Raw genomic sequence first — 20,153 nt, forward strand, 5'->3', positions numbered from 1 at the left:
GCTTGGCTTTATTTAAAATATTTCCAGAATTTCTATCACAACCATTATGTAATGCCTCATGGCAATAATAAATTGAGAGGGGATAATTGTATTAAAAAGCCTGTATTCCTTTAAGAACAATTATTCATCTCCATTAGATTACTCCCAGTGTACATTCAAGCTAAAGACAATGAAAAACTTGCATTCGCTCACCAAACATCATTTAGAAAAAATACTTATTTTGACTTTCATGTATTCAAGGGTTTTCAGATAATTGGAACAAAAATACTCTAGTGTATGCTTTTTCAAAGTAAATGTTACTTATTTCTTTGGCATGGAAATTCTCCCCTTGTGATTGATATATTAGCTCCACTTTTCTCAAGGAAGGCCTTCACCTTCCTATCTACTCTGTGTGCAGGGGAGGGAGGGGGGGTTCAGCTTGAATGAGTCAAGCTAAGGTTTACTTAAGATAATTGATATAAATGTGCTATTCTGTAATATATTCAGAATATTCATCATGCATCAAGTTATTCAAAACAGATAGCCATATTCTGATTTTAATTCTGAGGGATAAATGATAGATAGATAGATAGATGATAGATAGATAGATAGATAGATAGATAGATAGATAGATAGATAGATAGATAGATAGATAGATGTAAATAGATAAATAAAGCTCCACAGTCAAACCCCAAAAACTTTTGTGACTAGATAACAAAAACAAAAAAACCCAAAGGAATCTAAACTATCTTTTCCAGTTAATAAATGTCATTAAAAGGCATAAAATATCCTGAGTTGTAGCCTTGTAAGCCTTTTCATAACATTTATTAGATGGTTAACAGACTCCTGATCTTCTTGCTATCATAGACTAGCATAACTCTCCTCCTATCATGTGCCTAAATGAGAATCTGAGGCCAGCTGAGATTAAACATAATTTTTGCCACAATATACAATATTTTTCATTCAATGAAATGCACCAAAATGCATTATTCCCTTTATAAATCCATGTTTCATCAGTGTGTGATATTTTTGTAAGTGGAACATAGAGCACTGTTAAATCTTACATGTGTCATTGATAGATTTGGCAGATTAGAATAGCCTCTTTCTTAACCTATAGACAGAATCTTCTTCCATGGAAAAAACAATGTATTTTTCGAAGTATAAGACGCACCAGAGTAGAAGACATACCAAGGTTTTGAAGAGGGAAATTTTTTTTAAAAGGTAGGTAGATAGAGGGAAAGAGAGGGAGAGAAAGAGAGAGAAATACACTAGGTAGGTAGGGAGAGTGTGAGAGAATAGTTAGGTAGGTAAGTAAAGAGAGAGAGAGAGAGAGAGAGAGAGAGAGAAATACAGTAGGGAGGAGGGAGGGAGAGAGGATAGATAGATAGATAGATAGATAGATAGATAGATAGATAGATAGATAGAGATAGATAGATAGATAGATAGATAGATAGATGATAAATAGATGATAGATAGATGATAGTTAGATGATAGATAGATAGAGAAATTGAAAGTGAGAGAAATACAGTAGATAGGTAGGGGGAGAGAGAGTAGGTAGGTAGATGGAGGGAGGGAGGGAGAGAGAGAGAGAGAGAGAGAAATACAGTAGGGAGGGAGGGAGAGAGTGAGAGAGAATAGGTAGGTAGGTAGATGTTTCCAGGTGTATTTATCCATGTGTTGGAGAAGGAAATCGCTGATAATCTGCAGCACCTAAGACTTTGTTTCTGATGGCACAGCACTTGATCAATGTAATTCTCATCAATCAGTTAAAGAGGTTTCTGAAAGGAAAAACATTTTTGCAAACCTCCCAAAAACGGCCCATTTTTTGTGTAAATGGGCCCGTTTTTTGTCAATCAAATTGCATGCATACCCTTACGGAGGCTTATAGAGTGCTGCTGGGGGCTGGGGAGCAAAAAACGGACCACGTTTTGCTTATTTCTGCTCTCCCCAGCCCCGAGGAGCTCTCTGAAAGCCTCCATAAGGGTATGCACAGCCATTTTGGTGAAGGGGGCAGGGCTTCGGGAGGCAAAAAGTGCTGTATTCAGTATATAAGATGCACTCAGATTTTCAGCCTCTTTTTTGAGGAAAAAAGGTTTGTCTTATACTCCGAAAAATACAGTACTTTACTTTTCTTTATCCCTATCTCTGGGCATCCATTGTGGCCTAGTATTAATGGTAGTGGTGGCATTGTGATCAAAAAGAACAAAATAGTTTGTGCTGTATTGTGCCTTTCCAAAGACCAAAAAGAACGGTGAATTGGCAAGATATACGTATAACATTCAAAATATAAGGTCCATCTACAAAGATGTTGTCTATCTGTTCATTTCATTTACCATTATCATCAGCTTCAACTCAGTAATGGGAAAACCGCCAAGATGTTCCATAGAGTGACAGAGTGACACAAGTATTTTTAAGTTGGGGAAAAAAGTGTAGTGAATGCAGGCAGTTCTCATCCTTTCCTTCATTCTCCCAGTCTCCCTGTCAGCCCCCTTAATAGGCAGCAAGCTGCCAGCTCTGACATTCAAATCAACATCTTGTCTCTGACGTGCCCTTTAGCATGTATGAAAACAGAATCAAATTCCCTCAGTCCCTCCCTTGTCATTAGAAAGCTGGGGAAACAGGATCATTGTGAAAAGGAAAACAAAAATTGTGGAAGCAGGTCAGTAAGAAGCCCTATTGCTTGCACTTGAATAATTTTACAGTTTAATTAGGATTCTTGAGAGAAAGAAGTGATAGTATAAATAATGGCCTTAGCAATCTGCTCTTGATACAACATCTTCAAGAAGCAGTTCACTAGTTCCAAGGTGAATTGCTCTACACCATCTCTTTATGCCAGGGACGTGCAGTCAGGGGAAGCAGGGGAGGCGGGGCCTCACCAGTGTCATGAGGAAAAGAAAAATTAAAAGGAAAAAGGCTAAGGTAGTTGCTGCCAGACTCCAGAGTCACAGTGGATGACTCTGAGTCTGCTTAGTGCTAACTGCAGTGGGAGGCGAGAGAACTACGGGCCTCCTTTGCATAAGGAATTTTTCGCCTTCTAACCCTTGCTCAGAGTTAAGCAAGGGTTAAAAGGCGAAAAATTCCTTATACAAAGGAGGCACGTGGTTCTCTGCCTCCTGATCTGGCAGCAGCAAATCTTGCCTAAGTTGCCTTTTTATTTTTATATTTTTTTACATTTTCCTCATGGCAGGCAGACAAGAGGAGAGTTGAAATCCACAGCTGGAAAAGATACATGGATCGGACGGAGGAGGGGGGGGATTCAAAATTATTGTAATTTAATTTGTAATTTTTTATTATGAGTAATTTGTGTATGTGTGTGTATGTGTGTGGGTGGGCACGCGTGTGTTTCTTTCTTCACTTCACTCAAACAAACTCTCCCTCAATCTCTCTGCTTTCTTTGCCGGCTGCCGCCTCACCCCCATCATAAACACAAGATGCCTGGCCTGTCGGACACAGCGGAGGGGTCGGAGGTGGGGGGCGAGGCGGCAGAGCGCGGCAGTGGCAGGGACGTCCCTGCCACTGTGTCCGACAGGCCAGGCATCTCGTGTTTATGTCCGCCATAAACGTGAGATGCCTGGCCTGTCGGACACAGCGGTGGGGTTGGAGGAGGCGGGGGCGAGGCGGTGGAGTGTGGCAGTGGCAGGGACATCCCTGCCGCTGTGTCCGACAGGCCAGGCATCTCGCGTTTATGGCGGACATAAACACGAGATGCCTGGCCTGTCGGACACAGCGGAGGGGGCGGAGGTGGGGGGCGAGGCGGCAGAGCGCGGCAGTGGCAGGGACGTCCCTGCCACTGTGTCCGACAGGCCAGGCATCTCGTGTTTATGTCCGCCATAAACGTGAGATGCCTGGCCTGTCGGACACAGCGGTGGGGTTGGAGGAGGCGGGGGCGAGGCGGTGGAGTGTGGCAGTGGCAGGGACATCCCTGCCGCTGTGTCCGACAGGCCAGGCATCTCGCGTTTATGTCCGCTATAAACACGAGACGCCTAGCCTGTCGGACACAGCAGTGGGGACATTGCTTCTTGTCGCTGCCGCGCTCTTGCCTCACCAACCATAATCCTCACCGCACATCACTGCTTTATGCTCATGTTTTATGAAGTTAAATCCTTTTACTATATTTAGAAAGAAATATGCTGGATTTCTCACATTGTGCAAAGCCATCGTTTACTATAGTAACAGCATGTTGAATAACCCAAAGTGGCTAAGCTCTATCAATGTGCTAAACCATACATTACAGTTACCAAATCTCAGGCTATATTTATATAACATGGTGGATCAAAACCAAATCAAAGCCATCATTGCTTACCCCCTTGTGTGAATTTACTTCTATTTGCTCAATCTTGATCCTAATTTGTATGCATTCTTGTTAATTTCCATCCTCACCACAGAATTCTTTAGAAAGTCAAGATTTCTGAAATACTTTGAATTAAAGCCCTCACTGAAGTTACAGTTTTTATTTGTGTCTACAATAATATATACAACCAACCAACTAACAGGAAACTTAATATCTGGTTGTCACACAGAATAAGAGAGAGATTGATGACTGTGTCTCCACTAATGTTCCCATTTCAACCTGATAGGTGAGAAAACAACTATCAATTGCTCTCCTTAGCTGAAGGTGTGGTAGAGTGGGGTAATTGGTACCTGTAAATTAGGCACCAATAGTATTATTCTTCCATAGAAGCTGTGACCATACCAACAGTGCCACTTTTCAAGTTTTCTAAGTGACAGGCAATCAGCACAGAGATGCTTATGGAAGACGGGCTGTCACTTGGGCTAATTCTGAACATGTCCATGTTATTCCAGGACAGTAGTAGAGAGACATGTGCCCAATCCCAAATCCTTTTGATCATTAATTGTTAATTTGATTGCCAACAGTCTGGTGAAGCAGTTCATGAAACATTGGGGAAGTACATGAAGCATTGGAAGAGTAATTTTTTTGTGGAAGATTTGCTGCTGTTCATAGGAATGTTACTGATGCTGTTGTTTTAAGAGAGATAAAAACAGAGAGAGTAATGTAGCATTCTTTCTATGATGAATACTAACACATGATGTGAAACAAGTCTAGTGCTACTTCATAAAATCAATGAATATAATTGATATGAAACCTGTATGTGTTTCCAAAAGTGCCAGGCAGACATTATGTGGCAACTGCCTGTAGCCAGGTGCTCTTGTCAGTACAACAATAAAAAACAAAATGGCCATAGAAAACAGTCCCCAGTAACAGAGGGAAGAGGTCGCATGTGTACCACATCAAAATTGTCCAGTAGGAGCTGGGCAAATCTTGATTCCTGATTGTGTCATTCTCATTGCTGGAAGGCCAAAAATCAAGCACAGAACAAGGCTTGTGTCATGAGATGACAGAAAACATCACTTTAATACTGGAATAGCTCAATATGAAATTAGGCAGTCTCAGCTGTGGGCGGAGAATGGGACAGGCAAAGCCATGGGGACATGTCCTTCAAGAATGATTACAAGACTATTTCAACTGGTCTTAGGGGAGCAAGCAGAGTTCATGAGCAATGTCTTGGTTTTTCTTTAGAAGCACGTTGTACCTTCTTCCTGCTTGAAATTATGCCTTCAGTAATATATTTGGAGCATAAATTGTTTCAAAGGTGCTGTTCCTGAAGGGGATGTCAAGCTGTCAGTAGGCCATTCAGGGACAGGGCTGCTGCCAGATTTATGTGTGACTTGAGCCCCTTGAGCTCAGGCCCGCGTCACTCTCTATCCCTTTGGGTTGTTTCTGTCAAGCTTTTGCAAAGCAAGCCTTACCTGTTTTCCTACAATCCCAGTGACATTTTAAAGAGAGACAAAGTGGTTACCTCCCCCTTCTCTCCAGAGACTGTTGCCCCAGGAGGCAGGAGAACAACCTGCCTCCCTGAAACTGATTGGCAATTTCCTGAGCATTAGTGAGTTGCACATGATGGCTCAGTGCCAGAGGTCACAGACGAGTATTGGTCAAAAGAAGGGCTGGGGGAGAAGAGGGAGGGATGAACTGTGCTACTTATGAAGTATAGCTTTCAAATCAATTACATGTGTGAAAGATTTCCTCAGGGACTCCAGAAAAGAATCAACCCTCTGGAATTTTCTTTCTTTCTTTTTATGCATGCAAACTAGAGTAAGGCAGAGTAAGATGGCTGTCACAGGCAGCAAATGCTAAGTGCCAGCTCCTAGCTATTCCTCAGAGCTGAGGGGCAAAAATATGCCCTGGATCTCCTAAACCGGAAACCAGATTGCTGATTTGGGCAGAGTACAGGATACTGTGGCCTACCATGCTGAAGGATTGAATGGCTAGTTCAGGCAGCTCTATGCTATGAGAAGGAAGACATTTTGTTCTTTATTTCAGGAAGAAATTAGTTTAGGCTAGGGTCTATATAAGCCACAACATGAGAAATACCATAGTGCTGCAGACTACTATGAATATAGTTTAGGGATTAGTGAAAGTCATGGAGTATGGTTTCAAAAATATTGCTCTGCACTGTATATATTTCAAAAGCTTTGCATTTTCTAATAGCTACAATGGAGATAAAATATAAAATTCAGAGGAAGCAAGGGAGGACATTTTTGAATTTTGATATTGGAGAAGACTCTTGAGAATATTGTGGCTAGCCAAACAAACAAATAAGTCATAAAACAAATCAATCCAGAGTTGTTACAAATCACCATTCTCAAATTATCATATTTTTTACATTAAAAATATGTAATGCTGGGAAAGATAGAAGGAAGAGAAGAAAAGGATGACCATGGAGTAAATTACAGTGGTGATGGGTGCACCATTAGAAGACTATAAGAGCCAGGTGAAGCAAAGATCATCCTGGAGAATTAGATAGATAGATAGATAGATAGATAGATAGATAGATAGATAGATAGATAGATAGATAGATAGATGATAGATGATAGATGGATGGATGGATGGATGGATGGATGGATGGATGGATGGATGGATAGATAGATACTGAAACTTGATTCTGATGTGATTAATTATAGTAATGAGTATGACAATAATGAAGAAGAAAAGGGACTAAAATTGCAAAGAATTATGCTAGAAATTCAAAAAGTCTTAATAATCACAGAGAATTAAAAAGAGACTTGAAATTATAGATCAAAATACAGAAAGTACGGAGAGAAGAGTTGAGAATACTTATAAAACAATGATGAAATTTGAGGACAGAATTCAAAATACCACAGAGACATATGAAATTGATAAGAAAATTGTTGACACTGACAGCAAATCGAGAGTGGAAGGAAATGATAAATGCGAAATACGGAAAGGAGAGATCGATGAACTAGAACTCTATTTCAGATGTCAAAACATAGATGAAGAAAGGGGAGAAAATTTGGCAGAGACAATGAGAATAATTTCAGCAGAAGCATCAGCGATAACAAAAGTCAAGCTCATGAAAGAAACAGATAGAGGGCTTCGAATCTTTATAAGATATGCAATGAATAACAAGTTGTCAAGAGAAGTCCACATAAGACTTATCAAGAAAATACTTAGAATACAGATTCTACAAATGGCAAGAGATATTGGACTGCACTATTTCTGGGAGGATACAGGATGATGAAATGAAATGTCACAATAAAATTTAGTTAAATGTAGTTAAATTTTAAGTACTATGTATAAGACAAAGTAATAATAGCTATAGTCAAATAAATGATTAATGATAATAAAGCATTTATATATATTAGATTGATAATATGAAATTTTATACAAACTATAAGTGAGGATGATGGAGATGATGTTGAAAAACCTTTTTATAAGAGATAAATAATTCTATATATAATAGAATATAAAGATGTAATATCATTGGATGATTTCAGGATGATGTAATGAAATGCTATAATATAAATTTACTTCAAATTTAATATGTTTCATATAAAAAGGATGTAATAATAGCTATGCTTAACAATTGTTTAACAATTATAACAATTTGTATACATGTATATTAGATTAATGATACTAATAATGGAAAAAACATGGAATTGAAAATTATTAGAGAATGTTATCAATGCTAAAATAATAGAATGACAGAATAGGATATAAAAATCTTTATTATTGGATATATTGAAGATGATATAATGAATCATTATAATATAAATGGATACATATTTAGAATACCTTGTTCAAAATGGAGAAACAATAGTGATAATCAAACAAATGAAGTATAATAATAATGTATACAAAGATATTTGATTGACAATATGTGATTTTTAATAAAGCTCAAGTGATGACTATAGAAAGACCTTGTAACCAATTGACACACTGTATGCAGTTGAAGAGGTTTTTATGTTATATGTTTTGTGTGTTTGTGTTTGTTTGAAAATAAAAAAATATTAAAAAAAGAAATTATACATATTTATAAATAAGTATATTAGAAATAAATATTGCTGATTTATTCCTATATATAGTAGATATAGTAGCAGTGATAGACTTCTGTGACTAAAATAAGTCCTGATTCGCTGACAAAATAGCAGAATTAACTGTCTTGGGAAATTTGGAAAGTTTGCAATAGATAAGGACAAGACCACCTAGGAAGGAAAGCATGATAAAAAAAAAAGAATGTCCATTGCAAACTGAATATGCTAGATAGTAAGAAATGTTGGATGATTGTTAAAGAAAAGGAGCTGAATAAAAGAAAGTATCTAGGAATAGTGTATGACTGATTTGTCCCTAGAATGCACATCACAACTGAAGCCATGATGCCATAACATCAAAAACCGCCTGGAAAGATATCTTGATGTTATGAAACCCAAGACACAACTGAAATAATTAGAATGGTGCAATTTCTTTTAATAAAGGATTTTTAAGCCATTGATATTCATAGGAAGAAACAGTGATGAGCACGGCCCCTTGTAGTTGGCAACAACTAGCAGAGCAAAATGTTCAGGGACTCCTTAACCTCCTTATCTATTAATGGGAAATGTAAATAAAACATTTAATAACCATATTTAATCAAAGGCAGGAAAATTATTTGATATTAGTGGGATCCAGAAAGCCTTTGCTAGACAGAGGCCATACTTTCTTAGTAGTATAGGTTGTATTGTAAAGATTTTCCTCCTTACTGGATTATTCTGGGCTAAGTGACAGGTTCTGTTTGGTCCAGTATGAAAAGTTCCTATTAATCATTTGTTCAAGGCAAGAAGGTTCAGTCTCTCCAGCCCCCCTCCCCGCCATGCACACTAAGGCAACTTCCGCCTGTCTTTCATTGGTCTTCCTTTCCGGGAACAGATCTTAGAATGTCTGTGGGGAGATCCTCTTAGAATGATTTGCACATGTTCAAACTAGTTTATTACTAGAGAATGGCCCAATCATAGCATCCTGTTGTTGTTGTTGTTGTTGTTGTTGCCTTAAATGTCAGTTTCCCTGTCTTCAGGGATGGGCATCCAAGTAGATTGCAGATAAACTGCAGATAAAACATTTCAACGTGACATCTCTCTCTCTCTCTCTCTCTCTCTCTCTCTCTCTCTCTCTCTCTCTCTCTCTCTCCTCTCTCTCTCTCTCTCTCTCTCTCCTTTCCATCCTCCCTCCTACCCCTACCCCTCCCTCCCTCCTCCCTCCCCGCTCCCTCCCCCTCCCTTACTTCTGGAGAACTACATCCCTGAATCGGGATCTGTTTCTGGCCAAGCATCCTGTCTGCACTCTGAAGTCACCTGAGCAGGACATAAGCAAACATAGGTTTGGGCCCTAATCTGTGAGTCAGTAAAGTTGGCAGGATTCTTTTCTGCAAGGAAAGAGGACCAGGTTAGGAGCCAAGTGAACAGTTGAGTAAGACTAAAGCCCCCCCTTCCCCCAAAAAACCTATGGACCCTGAAAAGGGTGGCCCTGTGAGTGCCCAAAGAAGCCCAAGGACAGGCCTTTCTCTTCTGCTCTAATAATAAACCTCAAGTTGAACTGATTTGTAGATGATATATTATCCTGCCACAAGGGGAGCGGGGTATTTCAGCGATTTTTATTCTCTCGTTCTTTGAGAAATCAGAGTTTAAGACCTAAACTAGAATTTAAGATCGTGAGTCCGAAAAACAGACACGAAAAAATGACTTGCCAGTAATAAATCCTATGTAGGCCTCGCTTTTCCTTTTTTCCTCTTTTTTCTTCACTCGCCAGAACAAACGACTTTTACCGTTCCAGGCAAACTTTGTCCCAAGGCGGATTCTGCAACTGGCACCCACAAAGCAAGAGCGGAAAGCCGCAGATCGATTTGCAGCGGAGCAGCCATCTCGCCGCGGCGTATACCGACGAGATTAAAGCCGCCATCCCTCCGCTACGCCGGAGTGGCCCGGGACAAAGGCTCTGGCGTGCTCCGAGCTCGACGGCTCTGGAAACCTGAAGGGCTCGGAGGGCTCGGAGCGCGGCAAGAACTTGACGGCGGGTGCAGCATGGATGTGATAGCGTGGACGGGCGACGGCATTTTCCCATAGAAAATGCTTCATTGCTTAGCAATTGTTAGGTTCTTAACTAACATAGTCACCCATTTTGGAAGATTTAATAGGGAAGAAATAGCCAGAAAGGCGGGCAGGAAGGACGCTGCATATAGGAAGAATTGCTTTTGAGCAAACACGACCATTGGGGTTGAAGGTGCGGTTAAGATATTGCTTAAGTTCTTTCGGATCCTACACCATATTTATCTGCAGCCCAAGGTGTATTCCAGGCAGCCTATAAAGCCATCCACTTAGTGACATTGGGAGTCCCCTCGATTTATATTTCTCAACTTTTTGACTTATCAACTTTCAGGAAAGTTGGGAGTTCCGAATCTGGTTAGAGGAGAAAGAGTTCCAATATCTTCCAATAATGTGCGAAGTGCTATACACAAACCCATGCACGCGCGCGCAGTCCATATCATTGCTGCTTATATTAATTGAACGTCTAATTTGTTAAACAAGCCACAGTTTTTAATAAACTGGGACATCCCTCTGTCTCATCTATTTCCCTTTAGGCTGTTTCTATCCAAGGAGGCCACACATTGTTGTGATCCAGTAGTTTACTCGGGTAGCCAGAAGCCAGAAGCGTCCTGGATGTGAATCAAAGTGCAGTTTGGCTTTTATAGAAGCTGCTGACTACAGCAAATGGGAAAATATACCAGGGTAAGAAAAGTCCTTTTTGGAAAAGGTCCTAAAATTGTTTCATAGATCCGGGTGAATATCAAATGGACTTTTCTTTCTTTTTGTAGAATAATTGGTCCAGCGATCTCAGCCAGAATCTGGCAATAATCTGTTCTCCATCCAGTTACTAGGTCGGCATGAAGGCAGTTTGATTCATAGCACTCTGGCTTGATGAAAGCAACCAACATGAACTTAACAATCTTTGACAAGAAACCAATTTACTTTCTCCCGTTCCACTCTGGATTTTAAACGAAATCCTTTGCTGCTGCATAGAAGTGAGTTTTTCCAAGCTAACTGGAGATTTACTGATAATTCTGTTTGGAATAGGGTACTAATCTCCAGGAAAGATAAGAGATTAGGGGAAGGGAAGGACATAGCAAAACCTAGATCCAGATGTTTCTTCTGCCTACCTCTCTATCTCTTTATACACCCTTGTTCGATTAAGGTTTCTTTCAGAGTAACTCAGATTTACAGAGCTGTAAATCCCTTTTAAACTACTTTATAGTCTCTGACTTGGATTCAGACCCGTTACTTGGTATCTTAAATTACTCCGGATTATCGTAGCCCTTAGATTCCAGTGAATTTCTTAACTTTCTAAATTTGGAAGTAGAAGTGCTTCTTTTGCCTTTTTCCAAAAGATGTTTCTGAAAGGGTTTTTAATACAGTACTATGTATAAAAATACTTACATAGAAACAAAAACGGCTAAAGAGAAGTCAGCTTTATTTACGAAGAAGTCTGAGGACTTTTGACCAAAATCATCTTAATGTCAGATTTGTAGAAAACTGGAGAAAAAGCAGATCAAACATAAGCACCCAATTTCATATCCAAGTGTGACTCTTCTTGCCTGCTTTACTTCCCCATAACTTTGAAGAAATATTTTGTGGATCCGGTTGTGCCTGCAGAGACTTAAACAAGAAAGAGAAGCCTTTGTCGTCCTGCTTTGTCTGTTAGAAAGTTCAAGGTTTGCCAGGAAAAGAGAACGTGGGAAGCCATTTCGAGGAATCTCAGCTACCAACCCGCCGGGAGGAAGGGAACAAACCCGGTTTCGATCGAGCTTCCTCCTCCCCCACGAAACACAAACAGCCCAAAGCTTCTTCCCATCTTCTTCTGCTCCAAAATGATCGAGCTTTATTTAGATCGGGTTCTGACCCAGAAGACTCCATTAGATTCCTATGACATTGACCAACCACTCGCCAGACTCGGAGGTTCTCTCACTCAGCCGGCGGACTCCAGTGAGGAGAATCACTCAAATTCTGGAGTGTTTTCTCCAAAGGCTGCTGGGGTGGACTGAAACTGAGAATCTACGTTTAGGTAGTTTGGCGCTCCTTATGAACTTAATAAAGGTAAAGGTTCCCCTCCTACATATGTGCTAGTCGTTCCCGGCTCTAGGGGGAAGCGTGCTCATCTCCCAAAGCCGAAGAGCCAGCGCTGTCCGAAGAGGTCTCCGTGGTCATGTGGCCCGCACGACTCAGAACCGAAGTCGCACAGAACGCTGTTACCTTCCCACCAGGGTGGTCCCTATTTTTCTACTTGCATTTTGTACATGCTTTCAAACTGTTAGCTTGGCAGAAGCTGGGACAAGTAACGGGAGCTCACTCGTTATGCGACGCTAGGGATTCGAATTTGAACCGCCGAGCTTTCTGACCGACAAGCTCAGCGTCTTAGCCACTGAGCCACCGCTTCCTTAATGGCCCCTCGCAAAGTAGCCCTCTGGCTCCCGCTCCAAGTGGTCCCGATGGATGAGATATTGCAGCCATTAGGAAACGGATAAAAGCTACAGCAAGGAAAACTCCCAGCTAACCATTAAAATGAGTGGAGATCAGTCAGCCTAATCGATCCAATTGCAACGCGATTCAAACAAAGGGGCTGTTCTCGGAGAGACCCACAGAATGGAACCTGCAACTCTTGACTCAGGCAACTCCAAATGTTATCAATGCACTGCGAAGACTGCAATGCAAGCCTTTCACACCGCATAATGTGCCCGTCTATTGTGGCGGGGGCGGGAGGACGAAAGAGAGACCAATTGGTCTCTCTTTGGAGGGCTTAGAAAAGGAATGTTCCACTCTATTGTAGCCTCGAGGAGGTGTTAGTCCTTACTCCCCTCACTGCAGACTGAAGGTCTACTGCAGCAACCCAGGCTGGTTAGGGAAACAGCCGAGAAGAACTGAAGACATTTGGTTCCTCGGGAGTTTCAGCGGGAGATTAGCGACATCCAAGAGAGGCGTTTCAAGGGTCATCAAGTCGCGCTTTTTGGAAGTCAGCCTCACTTGGGTGGGGGGTGGGGGGACAGGACTTCCAGGGAAATTTATTTAGGCGACACAGAGCAGGACTTGATCCGTTTTTGTTCTCCGGCTTTCAACTGAAATGATCTGCCAGCGCTTCCTCCACAAAGGCGGAGGTTTGAGGGACGGGCGGCCCTTGGCCCAGAAAATGCAACTGCACCAACAGTGGCGGGTTGAGGGGATGGAATCCGGAGTGGGGGCACGCTACTTAATTCCGAATATAAACTCTGCAGTTAACATCCTTCTCCAGATAATGCCAGGTTTTCAGGCCAACCAAGAATAATAGACGACCCCAAATGTATCGAAGCTGATGCACTTAAATGGTTTGCATCGCCATTCCGCAGCCAACGTAGGCGAATCTGTGGAACTGAGGCGAGCCCAAGGGACACCAGGTAGTGCAAGATCGGAGGTTTGTGCTCACTCTGCCATAGGCCAGGTTTAAACCAGGCCTGGAGACCGAGGCAAACCGGAAAGTGGGCTTCCCTTCTGCAATTACAGGCACATTTCAGGCAGAGAAAGCTCCTCCGATCTCCCCCGCTAACTCACAAGCAAGGAAATAGTTCTGCCCTCTTGCTGGATCCGCTGCTTAGGGCGGAAAGCCCAGGTGCAGGAAAGACCTTCGGATCAGGGCTCCTTCCCTCGGAATTAACCGCGCAGAATCCCTAGGAATTAAACTCTCTTGAATGAGCAAATAACTTGGTGGGATCGGGCCGGGCGGTCCTTTCGCGGCTTCTGCGGGACTGGTTTTCTAAGAGTGGCGCTGCTCTGAGCTGGGAAACGGGCGAAAGCCTTCCATGCTGAGCTGGAGGAACCACGAAGGACCTGGCGGAAGGGAATCTGCTTAGCTAAGGACGGGAAGGACTTCCCTTGTCTTTCCCTGCCTAGGTATAATCTACTGGTTGATCCGCCGCCCGAGTGGCTACATTTCCTCCCTTTCATATCGACCTCCAGATCGCAGCGCCAGAGATGCTCCGGGATTGCCCCGTTCCCAGCCCATCTCCCGTGCAGTGAAAAGGGGAAGGTGGCTTTCCGTCGGCCTTCCTCTTCCCCGGAGCTGCGGGGATAGGGAGAGGCGGAATACTCTCTCCGACTTAAGGAGTGGGGCGGTGGGGAGAGAGTGGGTGCAACAGGCCTCAGTCGGCGGCAGTTCGGGCGCTGCCTGCCGAGTCAGGCTTTGCCACGTTCAGCCTTTTGGCAGCTGCGACCCCCGCCCAACCCCTGGAAAAGGCTGGAGGTAACGGCCTCTCTTCTCCTTTCCGTCACTTTGGAGCCCCCCTTTGGGATTCTCCGCTTTAGCCCTCAGGACTTCAGGGGGGAAGGGTCCAATCCCAAATGTTGGTTAAGCACTTAGGGGGAGGCGGTCATTTTCAAATGAAATAAGCTCCCCATTCTCCGCCCTCCCCACGGTTGGACCCACCTGCTGCCTCTTGGGATCTGCTTCTCTTTCTGCAGAGGCGAGGGGACGACGACGGCGACGGACACCTTAACTGCTGATATTGCCAACATCTCCCCTCAAGTAGAAAAATTATAAACTACCCTCCAACCCACCCGGCCCCAATAAAGTGAAACGACACGGAGAGATGAATCCAACAAAAGAGGCAGCTTCGGCCTTCCTTTCTGATGCGCTCAGAGCTGCGAATAGGAGATTTGGCAGCCTCATCCTAAAAAAATTCGGAGTCATAAGAAAGCAAAATCATCAGACTTAAATGGCATTTTCCTGAAGATTGCCCTGTGTAATTCGGAAGGTGTGAAAAGAGGGGCCGGGTACAGCAATTCAGTTCACTCCAGGGGCGCTTTCTGAGAGGGAAAAGTCCCCAGGCTGCTGGAGAAATGCCTCCCAGAGTGGCCTTACCCCAAAACAAACGGCACTAAATTGTATGCGTGTGTGTCAAGCACATTTACTTAACACTAGAGAAATCCCACTCAATTGCTTTACATATTGGATCGGACCCATATTTCGAATGAAGCGAACCCTTATTTTATTTTTGTGATGGTGGTAGAATTCTATAGGAAAGGAAACATTGGCTTGAGCCTGCCTTCTGCTGGAAGCCTCCCTCGTTGGTTTCACGAAAAGCGGGGGTCTGCCTGCCTGGGGCCGAAAGGGCTTCTGAGGTCATCCGCCTTTCCTTGCAATGTGGGACGTTTGTCCCCTAACGCCCCCCTGCCTCCATGGCATGTGTCTCTCTTGGGTCCAAATCCCGCCTTCCCTTGAAAACCGAGGCAAGGGCTTGACTTCCGAAGCTCCGGCCTCCTCTCAGCAAATCCCTCTCCAGGCCAGTTCAGGCCGCGCCAGAAGAGCTCGTGAAGCCAATAGAGCTCTTCTTGGGAAAGGCACTTGAAATGAAAGAAGGGCGACCAAAAAGCTGGGGGAGGCGGGGGTGTCGCGTCCCAGGGCTGTCTCAGAAACTGCCAGTTTGGCTCTCCGGGAAGTTGGGCAGAACACACACACAGACACACACACACAACTGAGAAGGACCCAGGAGCCCCTCCCTACTCTTTCACTCTACTCCCACCCCTTCCCCTTCTCCGGCTGGAGCTTTGGTCAGCGGGTGAAGGCAGCGGCAGCGGCGAGGCTCCTGCTACGGCTGCTGTCTTTGACGGAGACTCACGTCACGCGAGGCGTGTTCCCCTCCCGCCTCTTCCAACCTGCCGCGGGGAATGAGCCGGAGAGCCAACCACTTGGGAGCGCCTTTGCCAGCCAGCCCAGCCAGTAGCGGAGGAGGAGCTGTTCTGGCGGGGAATCGCTCGAACCGTCCCTTCGACCGCCAGGCCCGGAGACCAAGCCAGCCAGGTGGGACGGGAAGGGAGGAGCGGATTTGGGTGCTGTATCCCTCCTCCCTTGAGTTGGGCGGCTGAGTAGAAGCGCTCCTCGGTGGGCCCCGGAGTTGCCTCGGATCCCCAGGGGAAGGAAACGTTCAGTATCTCCCGTGGGAGCGAAGAAGCCGCGGCCTTCGGAAAACCGGCTCCCTCGAGAGTTTCGGATTCGCCCGTCGCGGGAGCTGGTGAGGCGTAAATTAGTTTGGCCCGAAAAAGTCCAAAATAACCCAGCAAGTCTCCACTTGTGCAAGGAGGGGAGCCGGAGCACAGCCAGCTGCCAATAGTCGAATCAGAGGAGCTCCTCTATTTGAGGCTGGTGGGGAGGGGGCGGAGTGGTTGGGGGGCTTCGCAGGGGATTTGACCTTCTGTGTTTCGATTGTTCAGTTTGGCTTCAGATCTGGTTCCGGATTCAGATTTGAACACGGAGGAGGGAGAGAGAGAAGAGTCTCCAGGGCGACTCCCCTATTGCCTTTTCCCGGCGACATCCAAAGGTTGTGGACAAGAGTAGGCAGGGAGAGAGACGAAGGGCGAGACCCACTGCGCGGACAGTCGAATTCACAGCAGCTGCTTCGTGGTTAAGAGACCCGCAAGCCAAGCCAGCATCACCGTTGCTTGTCCGGACTGTGGAGCCGGACCTGCCCTCCCTCCCTCCCTCAATTGCTCGCTCGCTCGTTGGCTGGCTGACTGGCTCTCGGCGGTCCCGAGTCAAGTCACATGCCTGTCAGCCCTCCAGTCTCTCCTTCGCCGCCTCCGCCCGGGGCTTTATTATGCCAGTGACGCCCCGGCCGTCGCCCTGCCGGAGCTGCCATGAAGGAGAAGTCTAAGAACGCCGCCAAGACGCGGCGAGAAAAGGAGAACGGCGAATTCTACGAGCTGGCCAAGCTGCTGCCCCTGCCGTCGGCCATCACCTCCCAGCTGGACAAGGCCTCCGTCATCCGCCTCACCACAAGCTACCTGAAAATGAGAGCGGTCTTCCCGGAAGGTAAGTCGCCCTCCAGGGAGCCCCCGCCCCGTCTCCGGAATGAAGCTGGTTGACCTGCCCGTGGGGGACGCGGGCAGGGAAGTGGCATGCTCCCCACACCCACACCCTACTTGAGAGGGGCAGGCTAACCAGACGCTCCCGTCCCCACAGATGGTCCCTTTGCCACCTGGGCCAAGTGGTCCTGTCGGGCTCAGACTCGGGACTTCTTTTACTCTGCTTGTCCGGCCAATCATTCCTAAGGGCGGATGCCAGTGGACGAAGGGTGTCAGAATTCAGTTTCTTAACAGTTCGGAAGATCGACCGATCCTGTCAACAGCCCGACCGGGTCAAACCTCTCAGAGAGAACAGGGGGTGCCTAAATTTGTTAAGTTGAGACAAAAAGTTCTGATTTGCCGTTGCTTCCTCGCGGTTTCTTTGACCTTAATAGGCCACGAGGATGGCAACATCCAAATGTCTCCAGTTATTTTTGGAAGAGAGTTTCAGAGGCAGGTAAAGGCAGGTAACGTCGCCTTTAACGGATGGAGAAGATAAGCTATCCTCTCTTCTAGAGGGAGAAGGTAGCCAGCAGTGGATACACTGATTTACTGATGCATTTAACACTGCCGTGGCCGTTTCAAAATCGGAGAAATCTTGCGGGGCTTCAAGACCACAAAACGCGTTTCCACAATAGTTAGATCGGGTAATAAAGAATCACACAATCTTTTTGAAAAAGAAAACAGATACGGATAAGATTATGAAAGTCCCCTTGCTGAAATCACTCTTAGGCCCGTTGTGTAGGTGTGGTGGAAGATTAGAACCAACCGTGTCCTTTGAAGTATAGGTAACCAGAAGCAACAAAATATCTCCCTTGGAATATGCAGTGTATTTCCTCTGCCTTCCCGTGAATATAAGTAGGGAAAAGGGGTGGTAAAGGGTTGACGTAGATTTAGCCAGGTGGAGAAGAAAGTCCTGGAGGTGTGTAAAGTGTCCGAAGAAAGAAAGGCTAATCCTTGCAATAGATCTTAGGGCTCAACTTCATTCCCTCCCTCCCGCACTAAGTAAAATGTGCGCCAGTCTCAAGAGGGAGGAAAAAGGGGGGCAGGAAATGAAAACTCCCCAAATGATCGAGTCTATGTTCACAAAAGTTCCTGACAGCTAGCTACATTTTAAAATATGATTATCTACCTAATATTTTGCTAGTATATATCCTGCCTGAATAATATCGCTTGAGGTCCTCGAAATGCAAATCCATTCTATTAAGCTTCCCTTTTCGAGGACGCATAGAGCTGAGCAGGGCAAGGAAGCAGACAAAGGAACAGTTCGATTCTTCACAGTTTTACTCGGGCCTAAAATTGAACTAGATTTATTCTGCATTGCACTGGAATAAATTGCAGCCTCATATCCTCCAAATAGTGCGTTTTAACCATATTGAGCATAGAACAGGCAAATATAAAGAGTGGCACATTGCTGCTAAGTAAAAAATACCGAGGATCTAAATGCCTACATAAATTATTTGATTACTTTCCCTTGAAACCAAATCGCCTCCGTAGTTTAGATCCAAAGGTAGCTACATTTGGAATAGTCTAATTTAATGATGGCACGATTGGTTTGAATTCTATTTACTGAAGTTGGCTTTTAATATGTATGAATTTGTATGTAAATAATCCGAGGGCCAAAGTGAAAATCTACTGGAAAAAGCATGATTGTTTCCTTTATTCTCAAGAAATTTACAAATGTGAGGACTTAAATAAGAGCTAACTTTTAAGTGAACGCACAGTTGTAGGTGCACTCCCGTGCGTAGTCGGCAAAGGAGCTAGATTTGCTAAAACTCCGGCCGCAAGATCCGTATCAAAAGCCAACTGCTGAATATATAAATGGATATATATATATATATCCATTGCTGATATATTGCCATAGAAATGGTCGGCGACGCTGTAAATCACAAGCGGGATATTAATTTAAGCATAAAAGTATTTGAAAGTAGGACAACTCTACTCCTATTACATTCAAAGTCCAGCGCGGTTTTTTTTTTTCCAGGAAGCGAGGGTCGTTTTTCTAGGCAGCTGCTTTCAGCCACTCTTTCCGCTGGATTGGCAAACCAAAGCCCGGGACTTGGCGGGACACTTGGCGGCTTGAATGGGCAGAAGTGAAGGGCATTCCCACACCCGCCTCAGGGCTCCGGATCTCTCCTCAAAGCAACCTCCGCAAACCGGGGACCCCTATTACTTCGTTTTCCTCCTGTTTAAGAGAATTTGGCCGGTACCTTCCCACTGGTAAAACAAGTTAGACTAGACTAGAGCTTCCTCTCTCCCTGAGCAGCCTTAGTTTTCTATACTCTTCTCCCCTCCCTCTCCTTTCCTCCCCTTGCGAGATACCAACCTGCAGTCCATCGCGGTCAGGGGGCTGATTATCCACCACCGCCTTCTTCGCCACTATTACAGCAAGTGCTTTGAATGCAGGAAGTGGTTGGATTTATCTGAGTCGCCTTGTCCAGCAATTCTCTAAAATGCTTTGTCCCCCATTGTGGAAAAGGGAGCTTTTTAAAGACGTTTTAGAATTTAGACGAAAGGGCTGCTATAGTTGCAACTATAACATTGGCCCAAGGTCGCTCAGCTGGCTGTGTACCTAAGCTGGGACTAGACGTGAGGGTCTCCCAGTTTTTAACCCGATGCCTTAACCAATACATCAAACTGGCACTCTCCAGTTGCGTATATAAAATACATTAGAAATCTCGCATTAAAATCACCTTTTTCTTATATTTCTCTTATCCCTTCTCTAAACAGAATAAAACAACTCCAAAGTGGAAGAAATGATAACTAACCCCTCTTAATGGAAAAAAAAAATTGACACTAGCATTCTAGTTTCCATTGTGTTGATATGAAACCCCGTGTGTGTGTGTGTGTGTGTGTGTGTGTGTTACATTGCAGTTCTTTGCATCTATTTATGGGCAACCATGACTATAAAATCCATCAAATTCTTGTCTTGTTACAGTGCACAGTACAAATGCAATCCATTC

At 44.4% G+C, this 20,153-nt stretch overlaps 1 protein-coding gene across 1 annotated transcript in view; it reads left to right on the top strand.

Moving 5' to 3' along the window:
- The first annotated feature begins 16,983 nt into the window (after positions 1 to 16,983).
- Positions 16,984 to 20,153, top strand: part of SIM2 (SIM bHLH transcription factor 2) — a 37,282-nt gene continuing 34,112 nt past the window's right edge. Inside the window, exon 1 of the mRNA XM_032220468.1 lies at positions 16,984 to 17,158. Within this exon, the coding sequence (XP_032076359.1) occupies positions 16,984 to 17,158 (175 nt within the window). The remainder of the gene's footprint in view (positions 17,159 to 20,153) is intronic.

The sequence above is a fragment of the Thamnophis elegans genome, chromosome 6, assembly GCF_009769535.1.
Source record: "Thamnophis elegans isolate rThaEle1 chromosome 6, rThaEle1.pri, whole genome shotgun sequence".
Classification (NCBI taxonomy): Eukaryota; Metazoa; Chordata; class Lepidosauria; order Squamata; family Colubridae; genus Thamnophis; species Thamnophis elegans.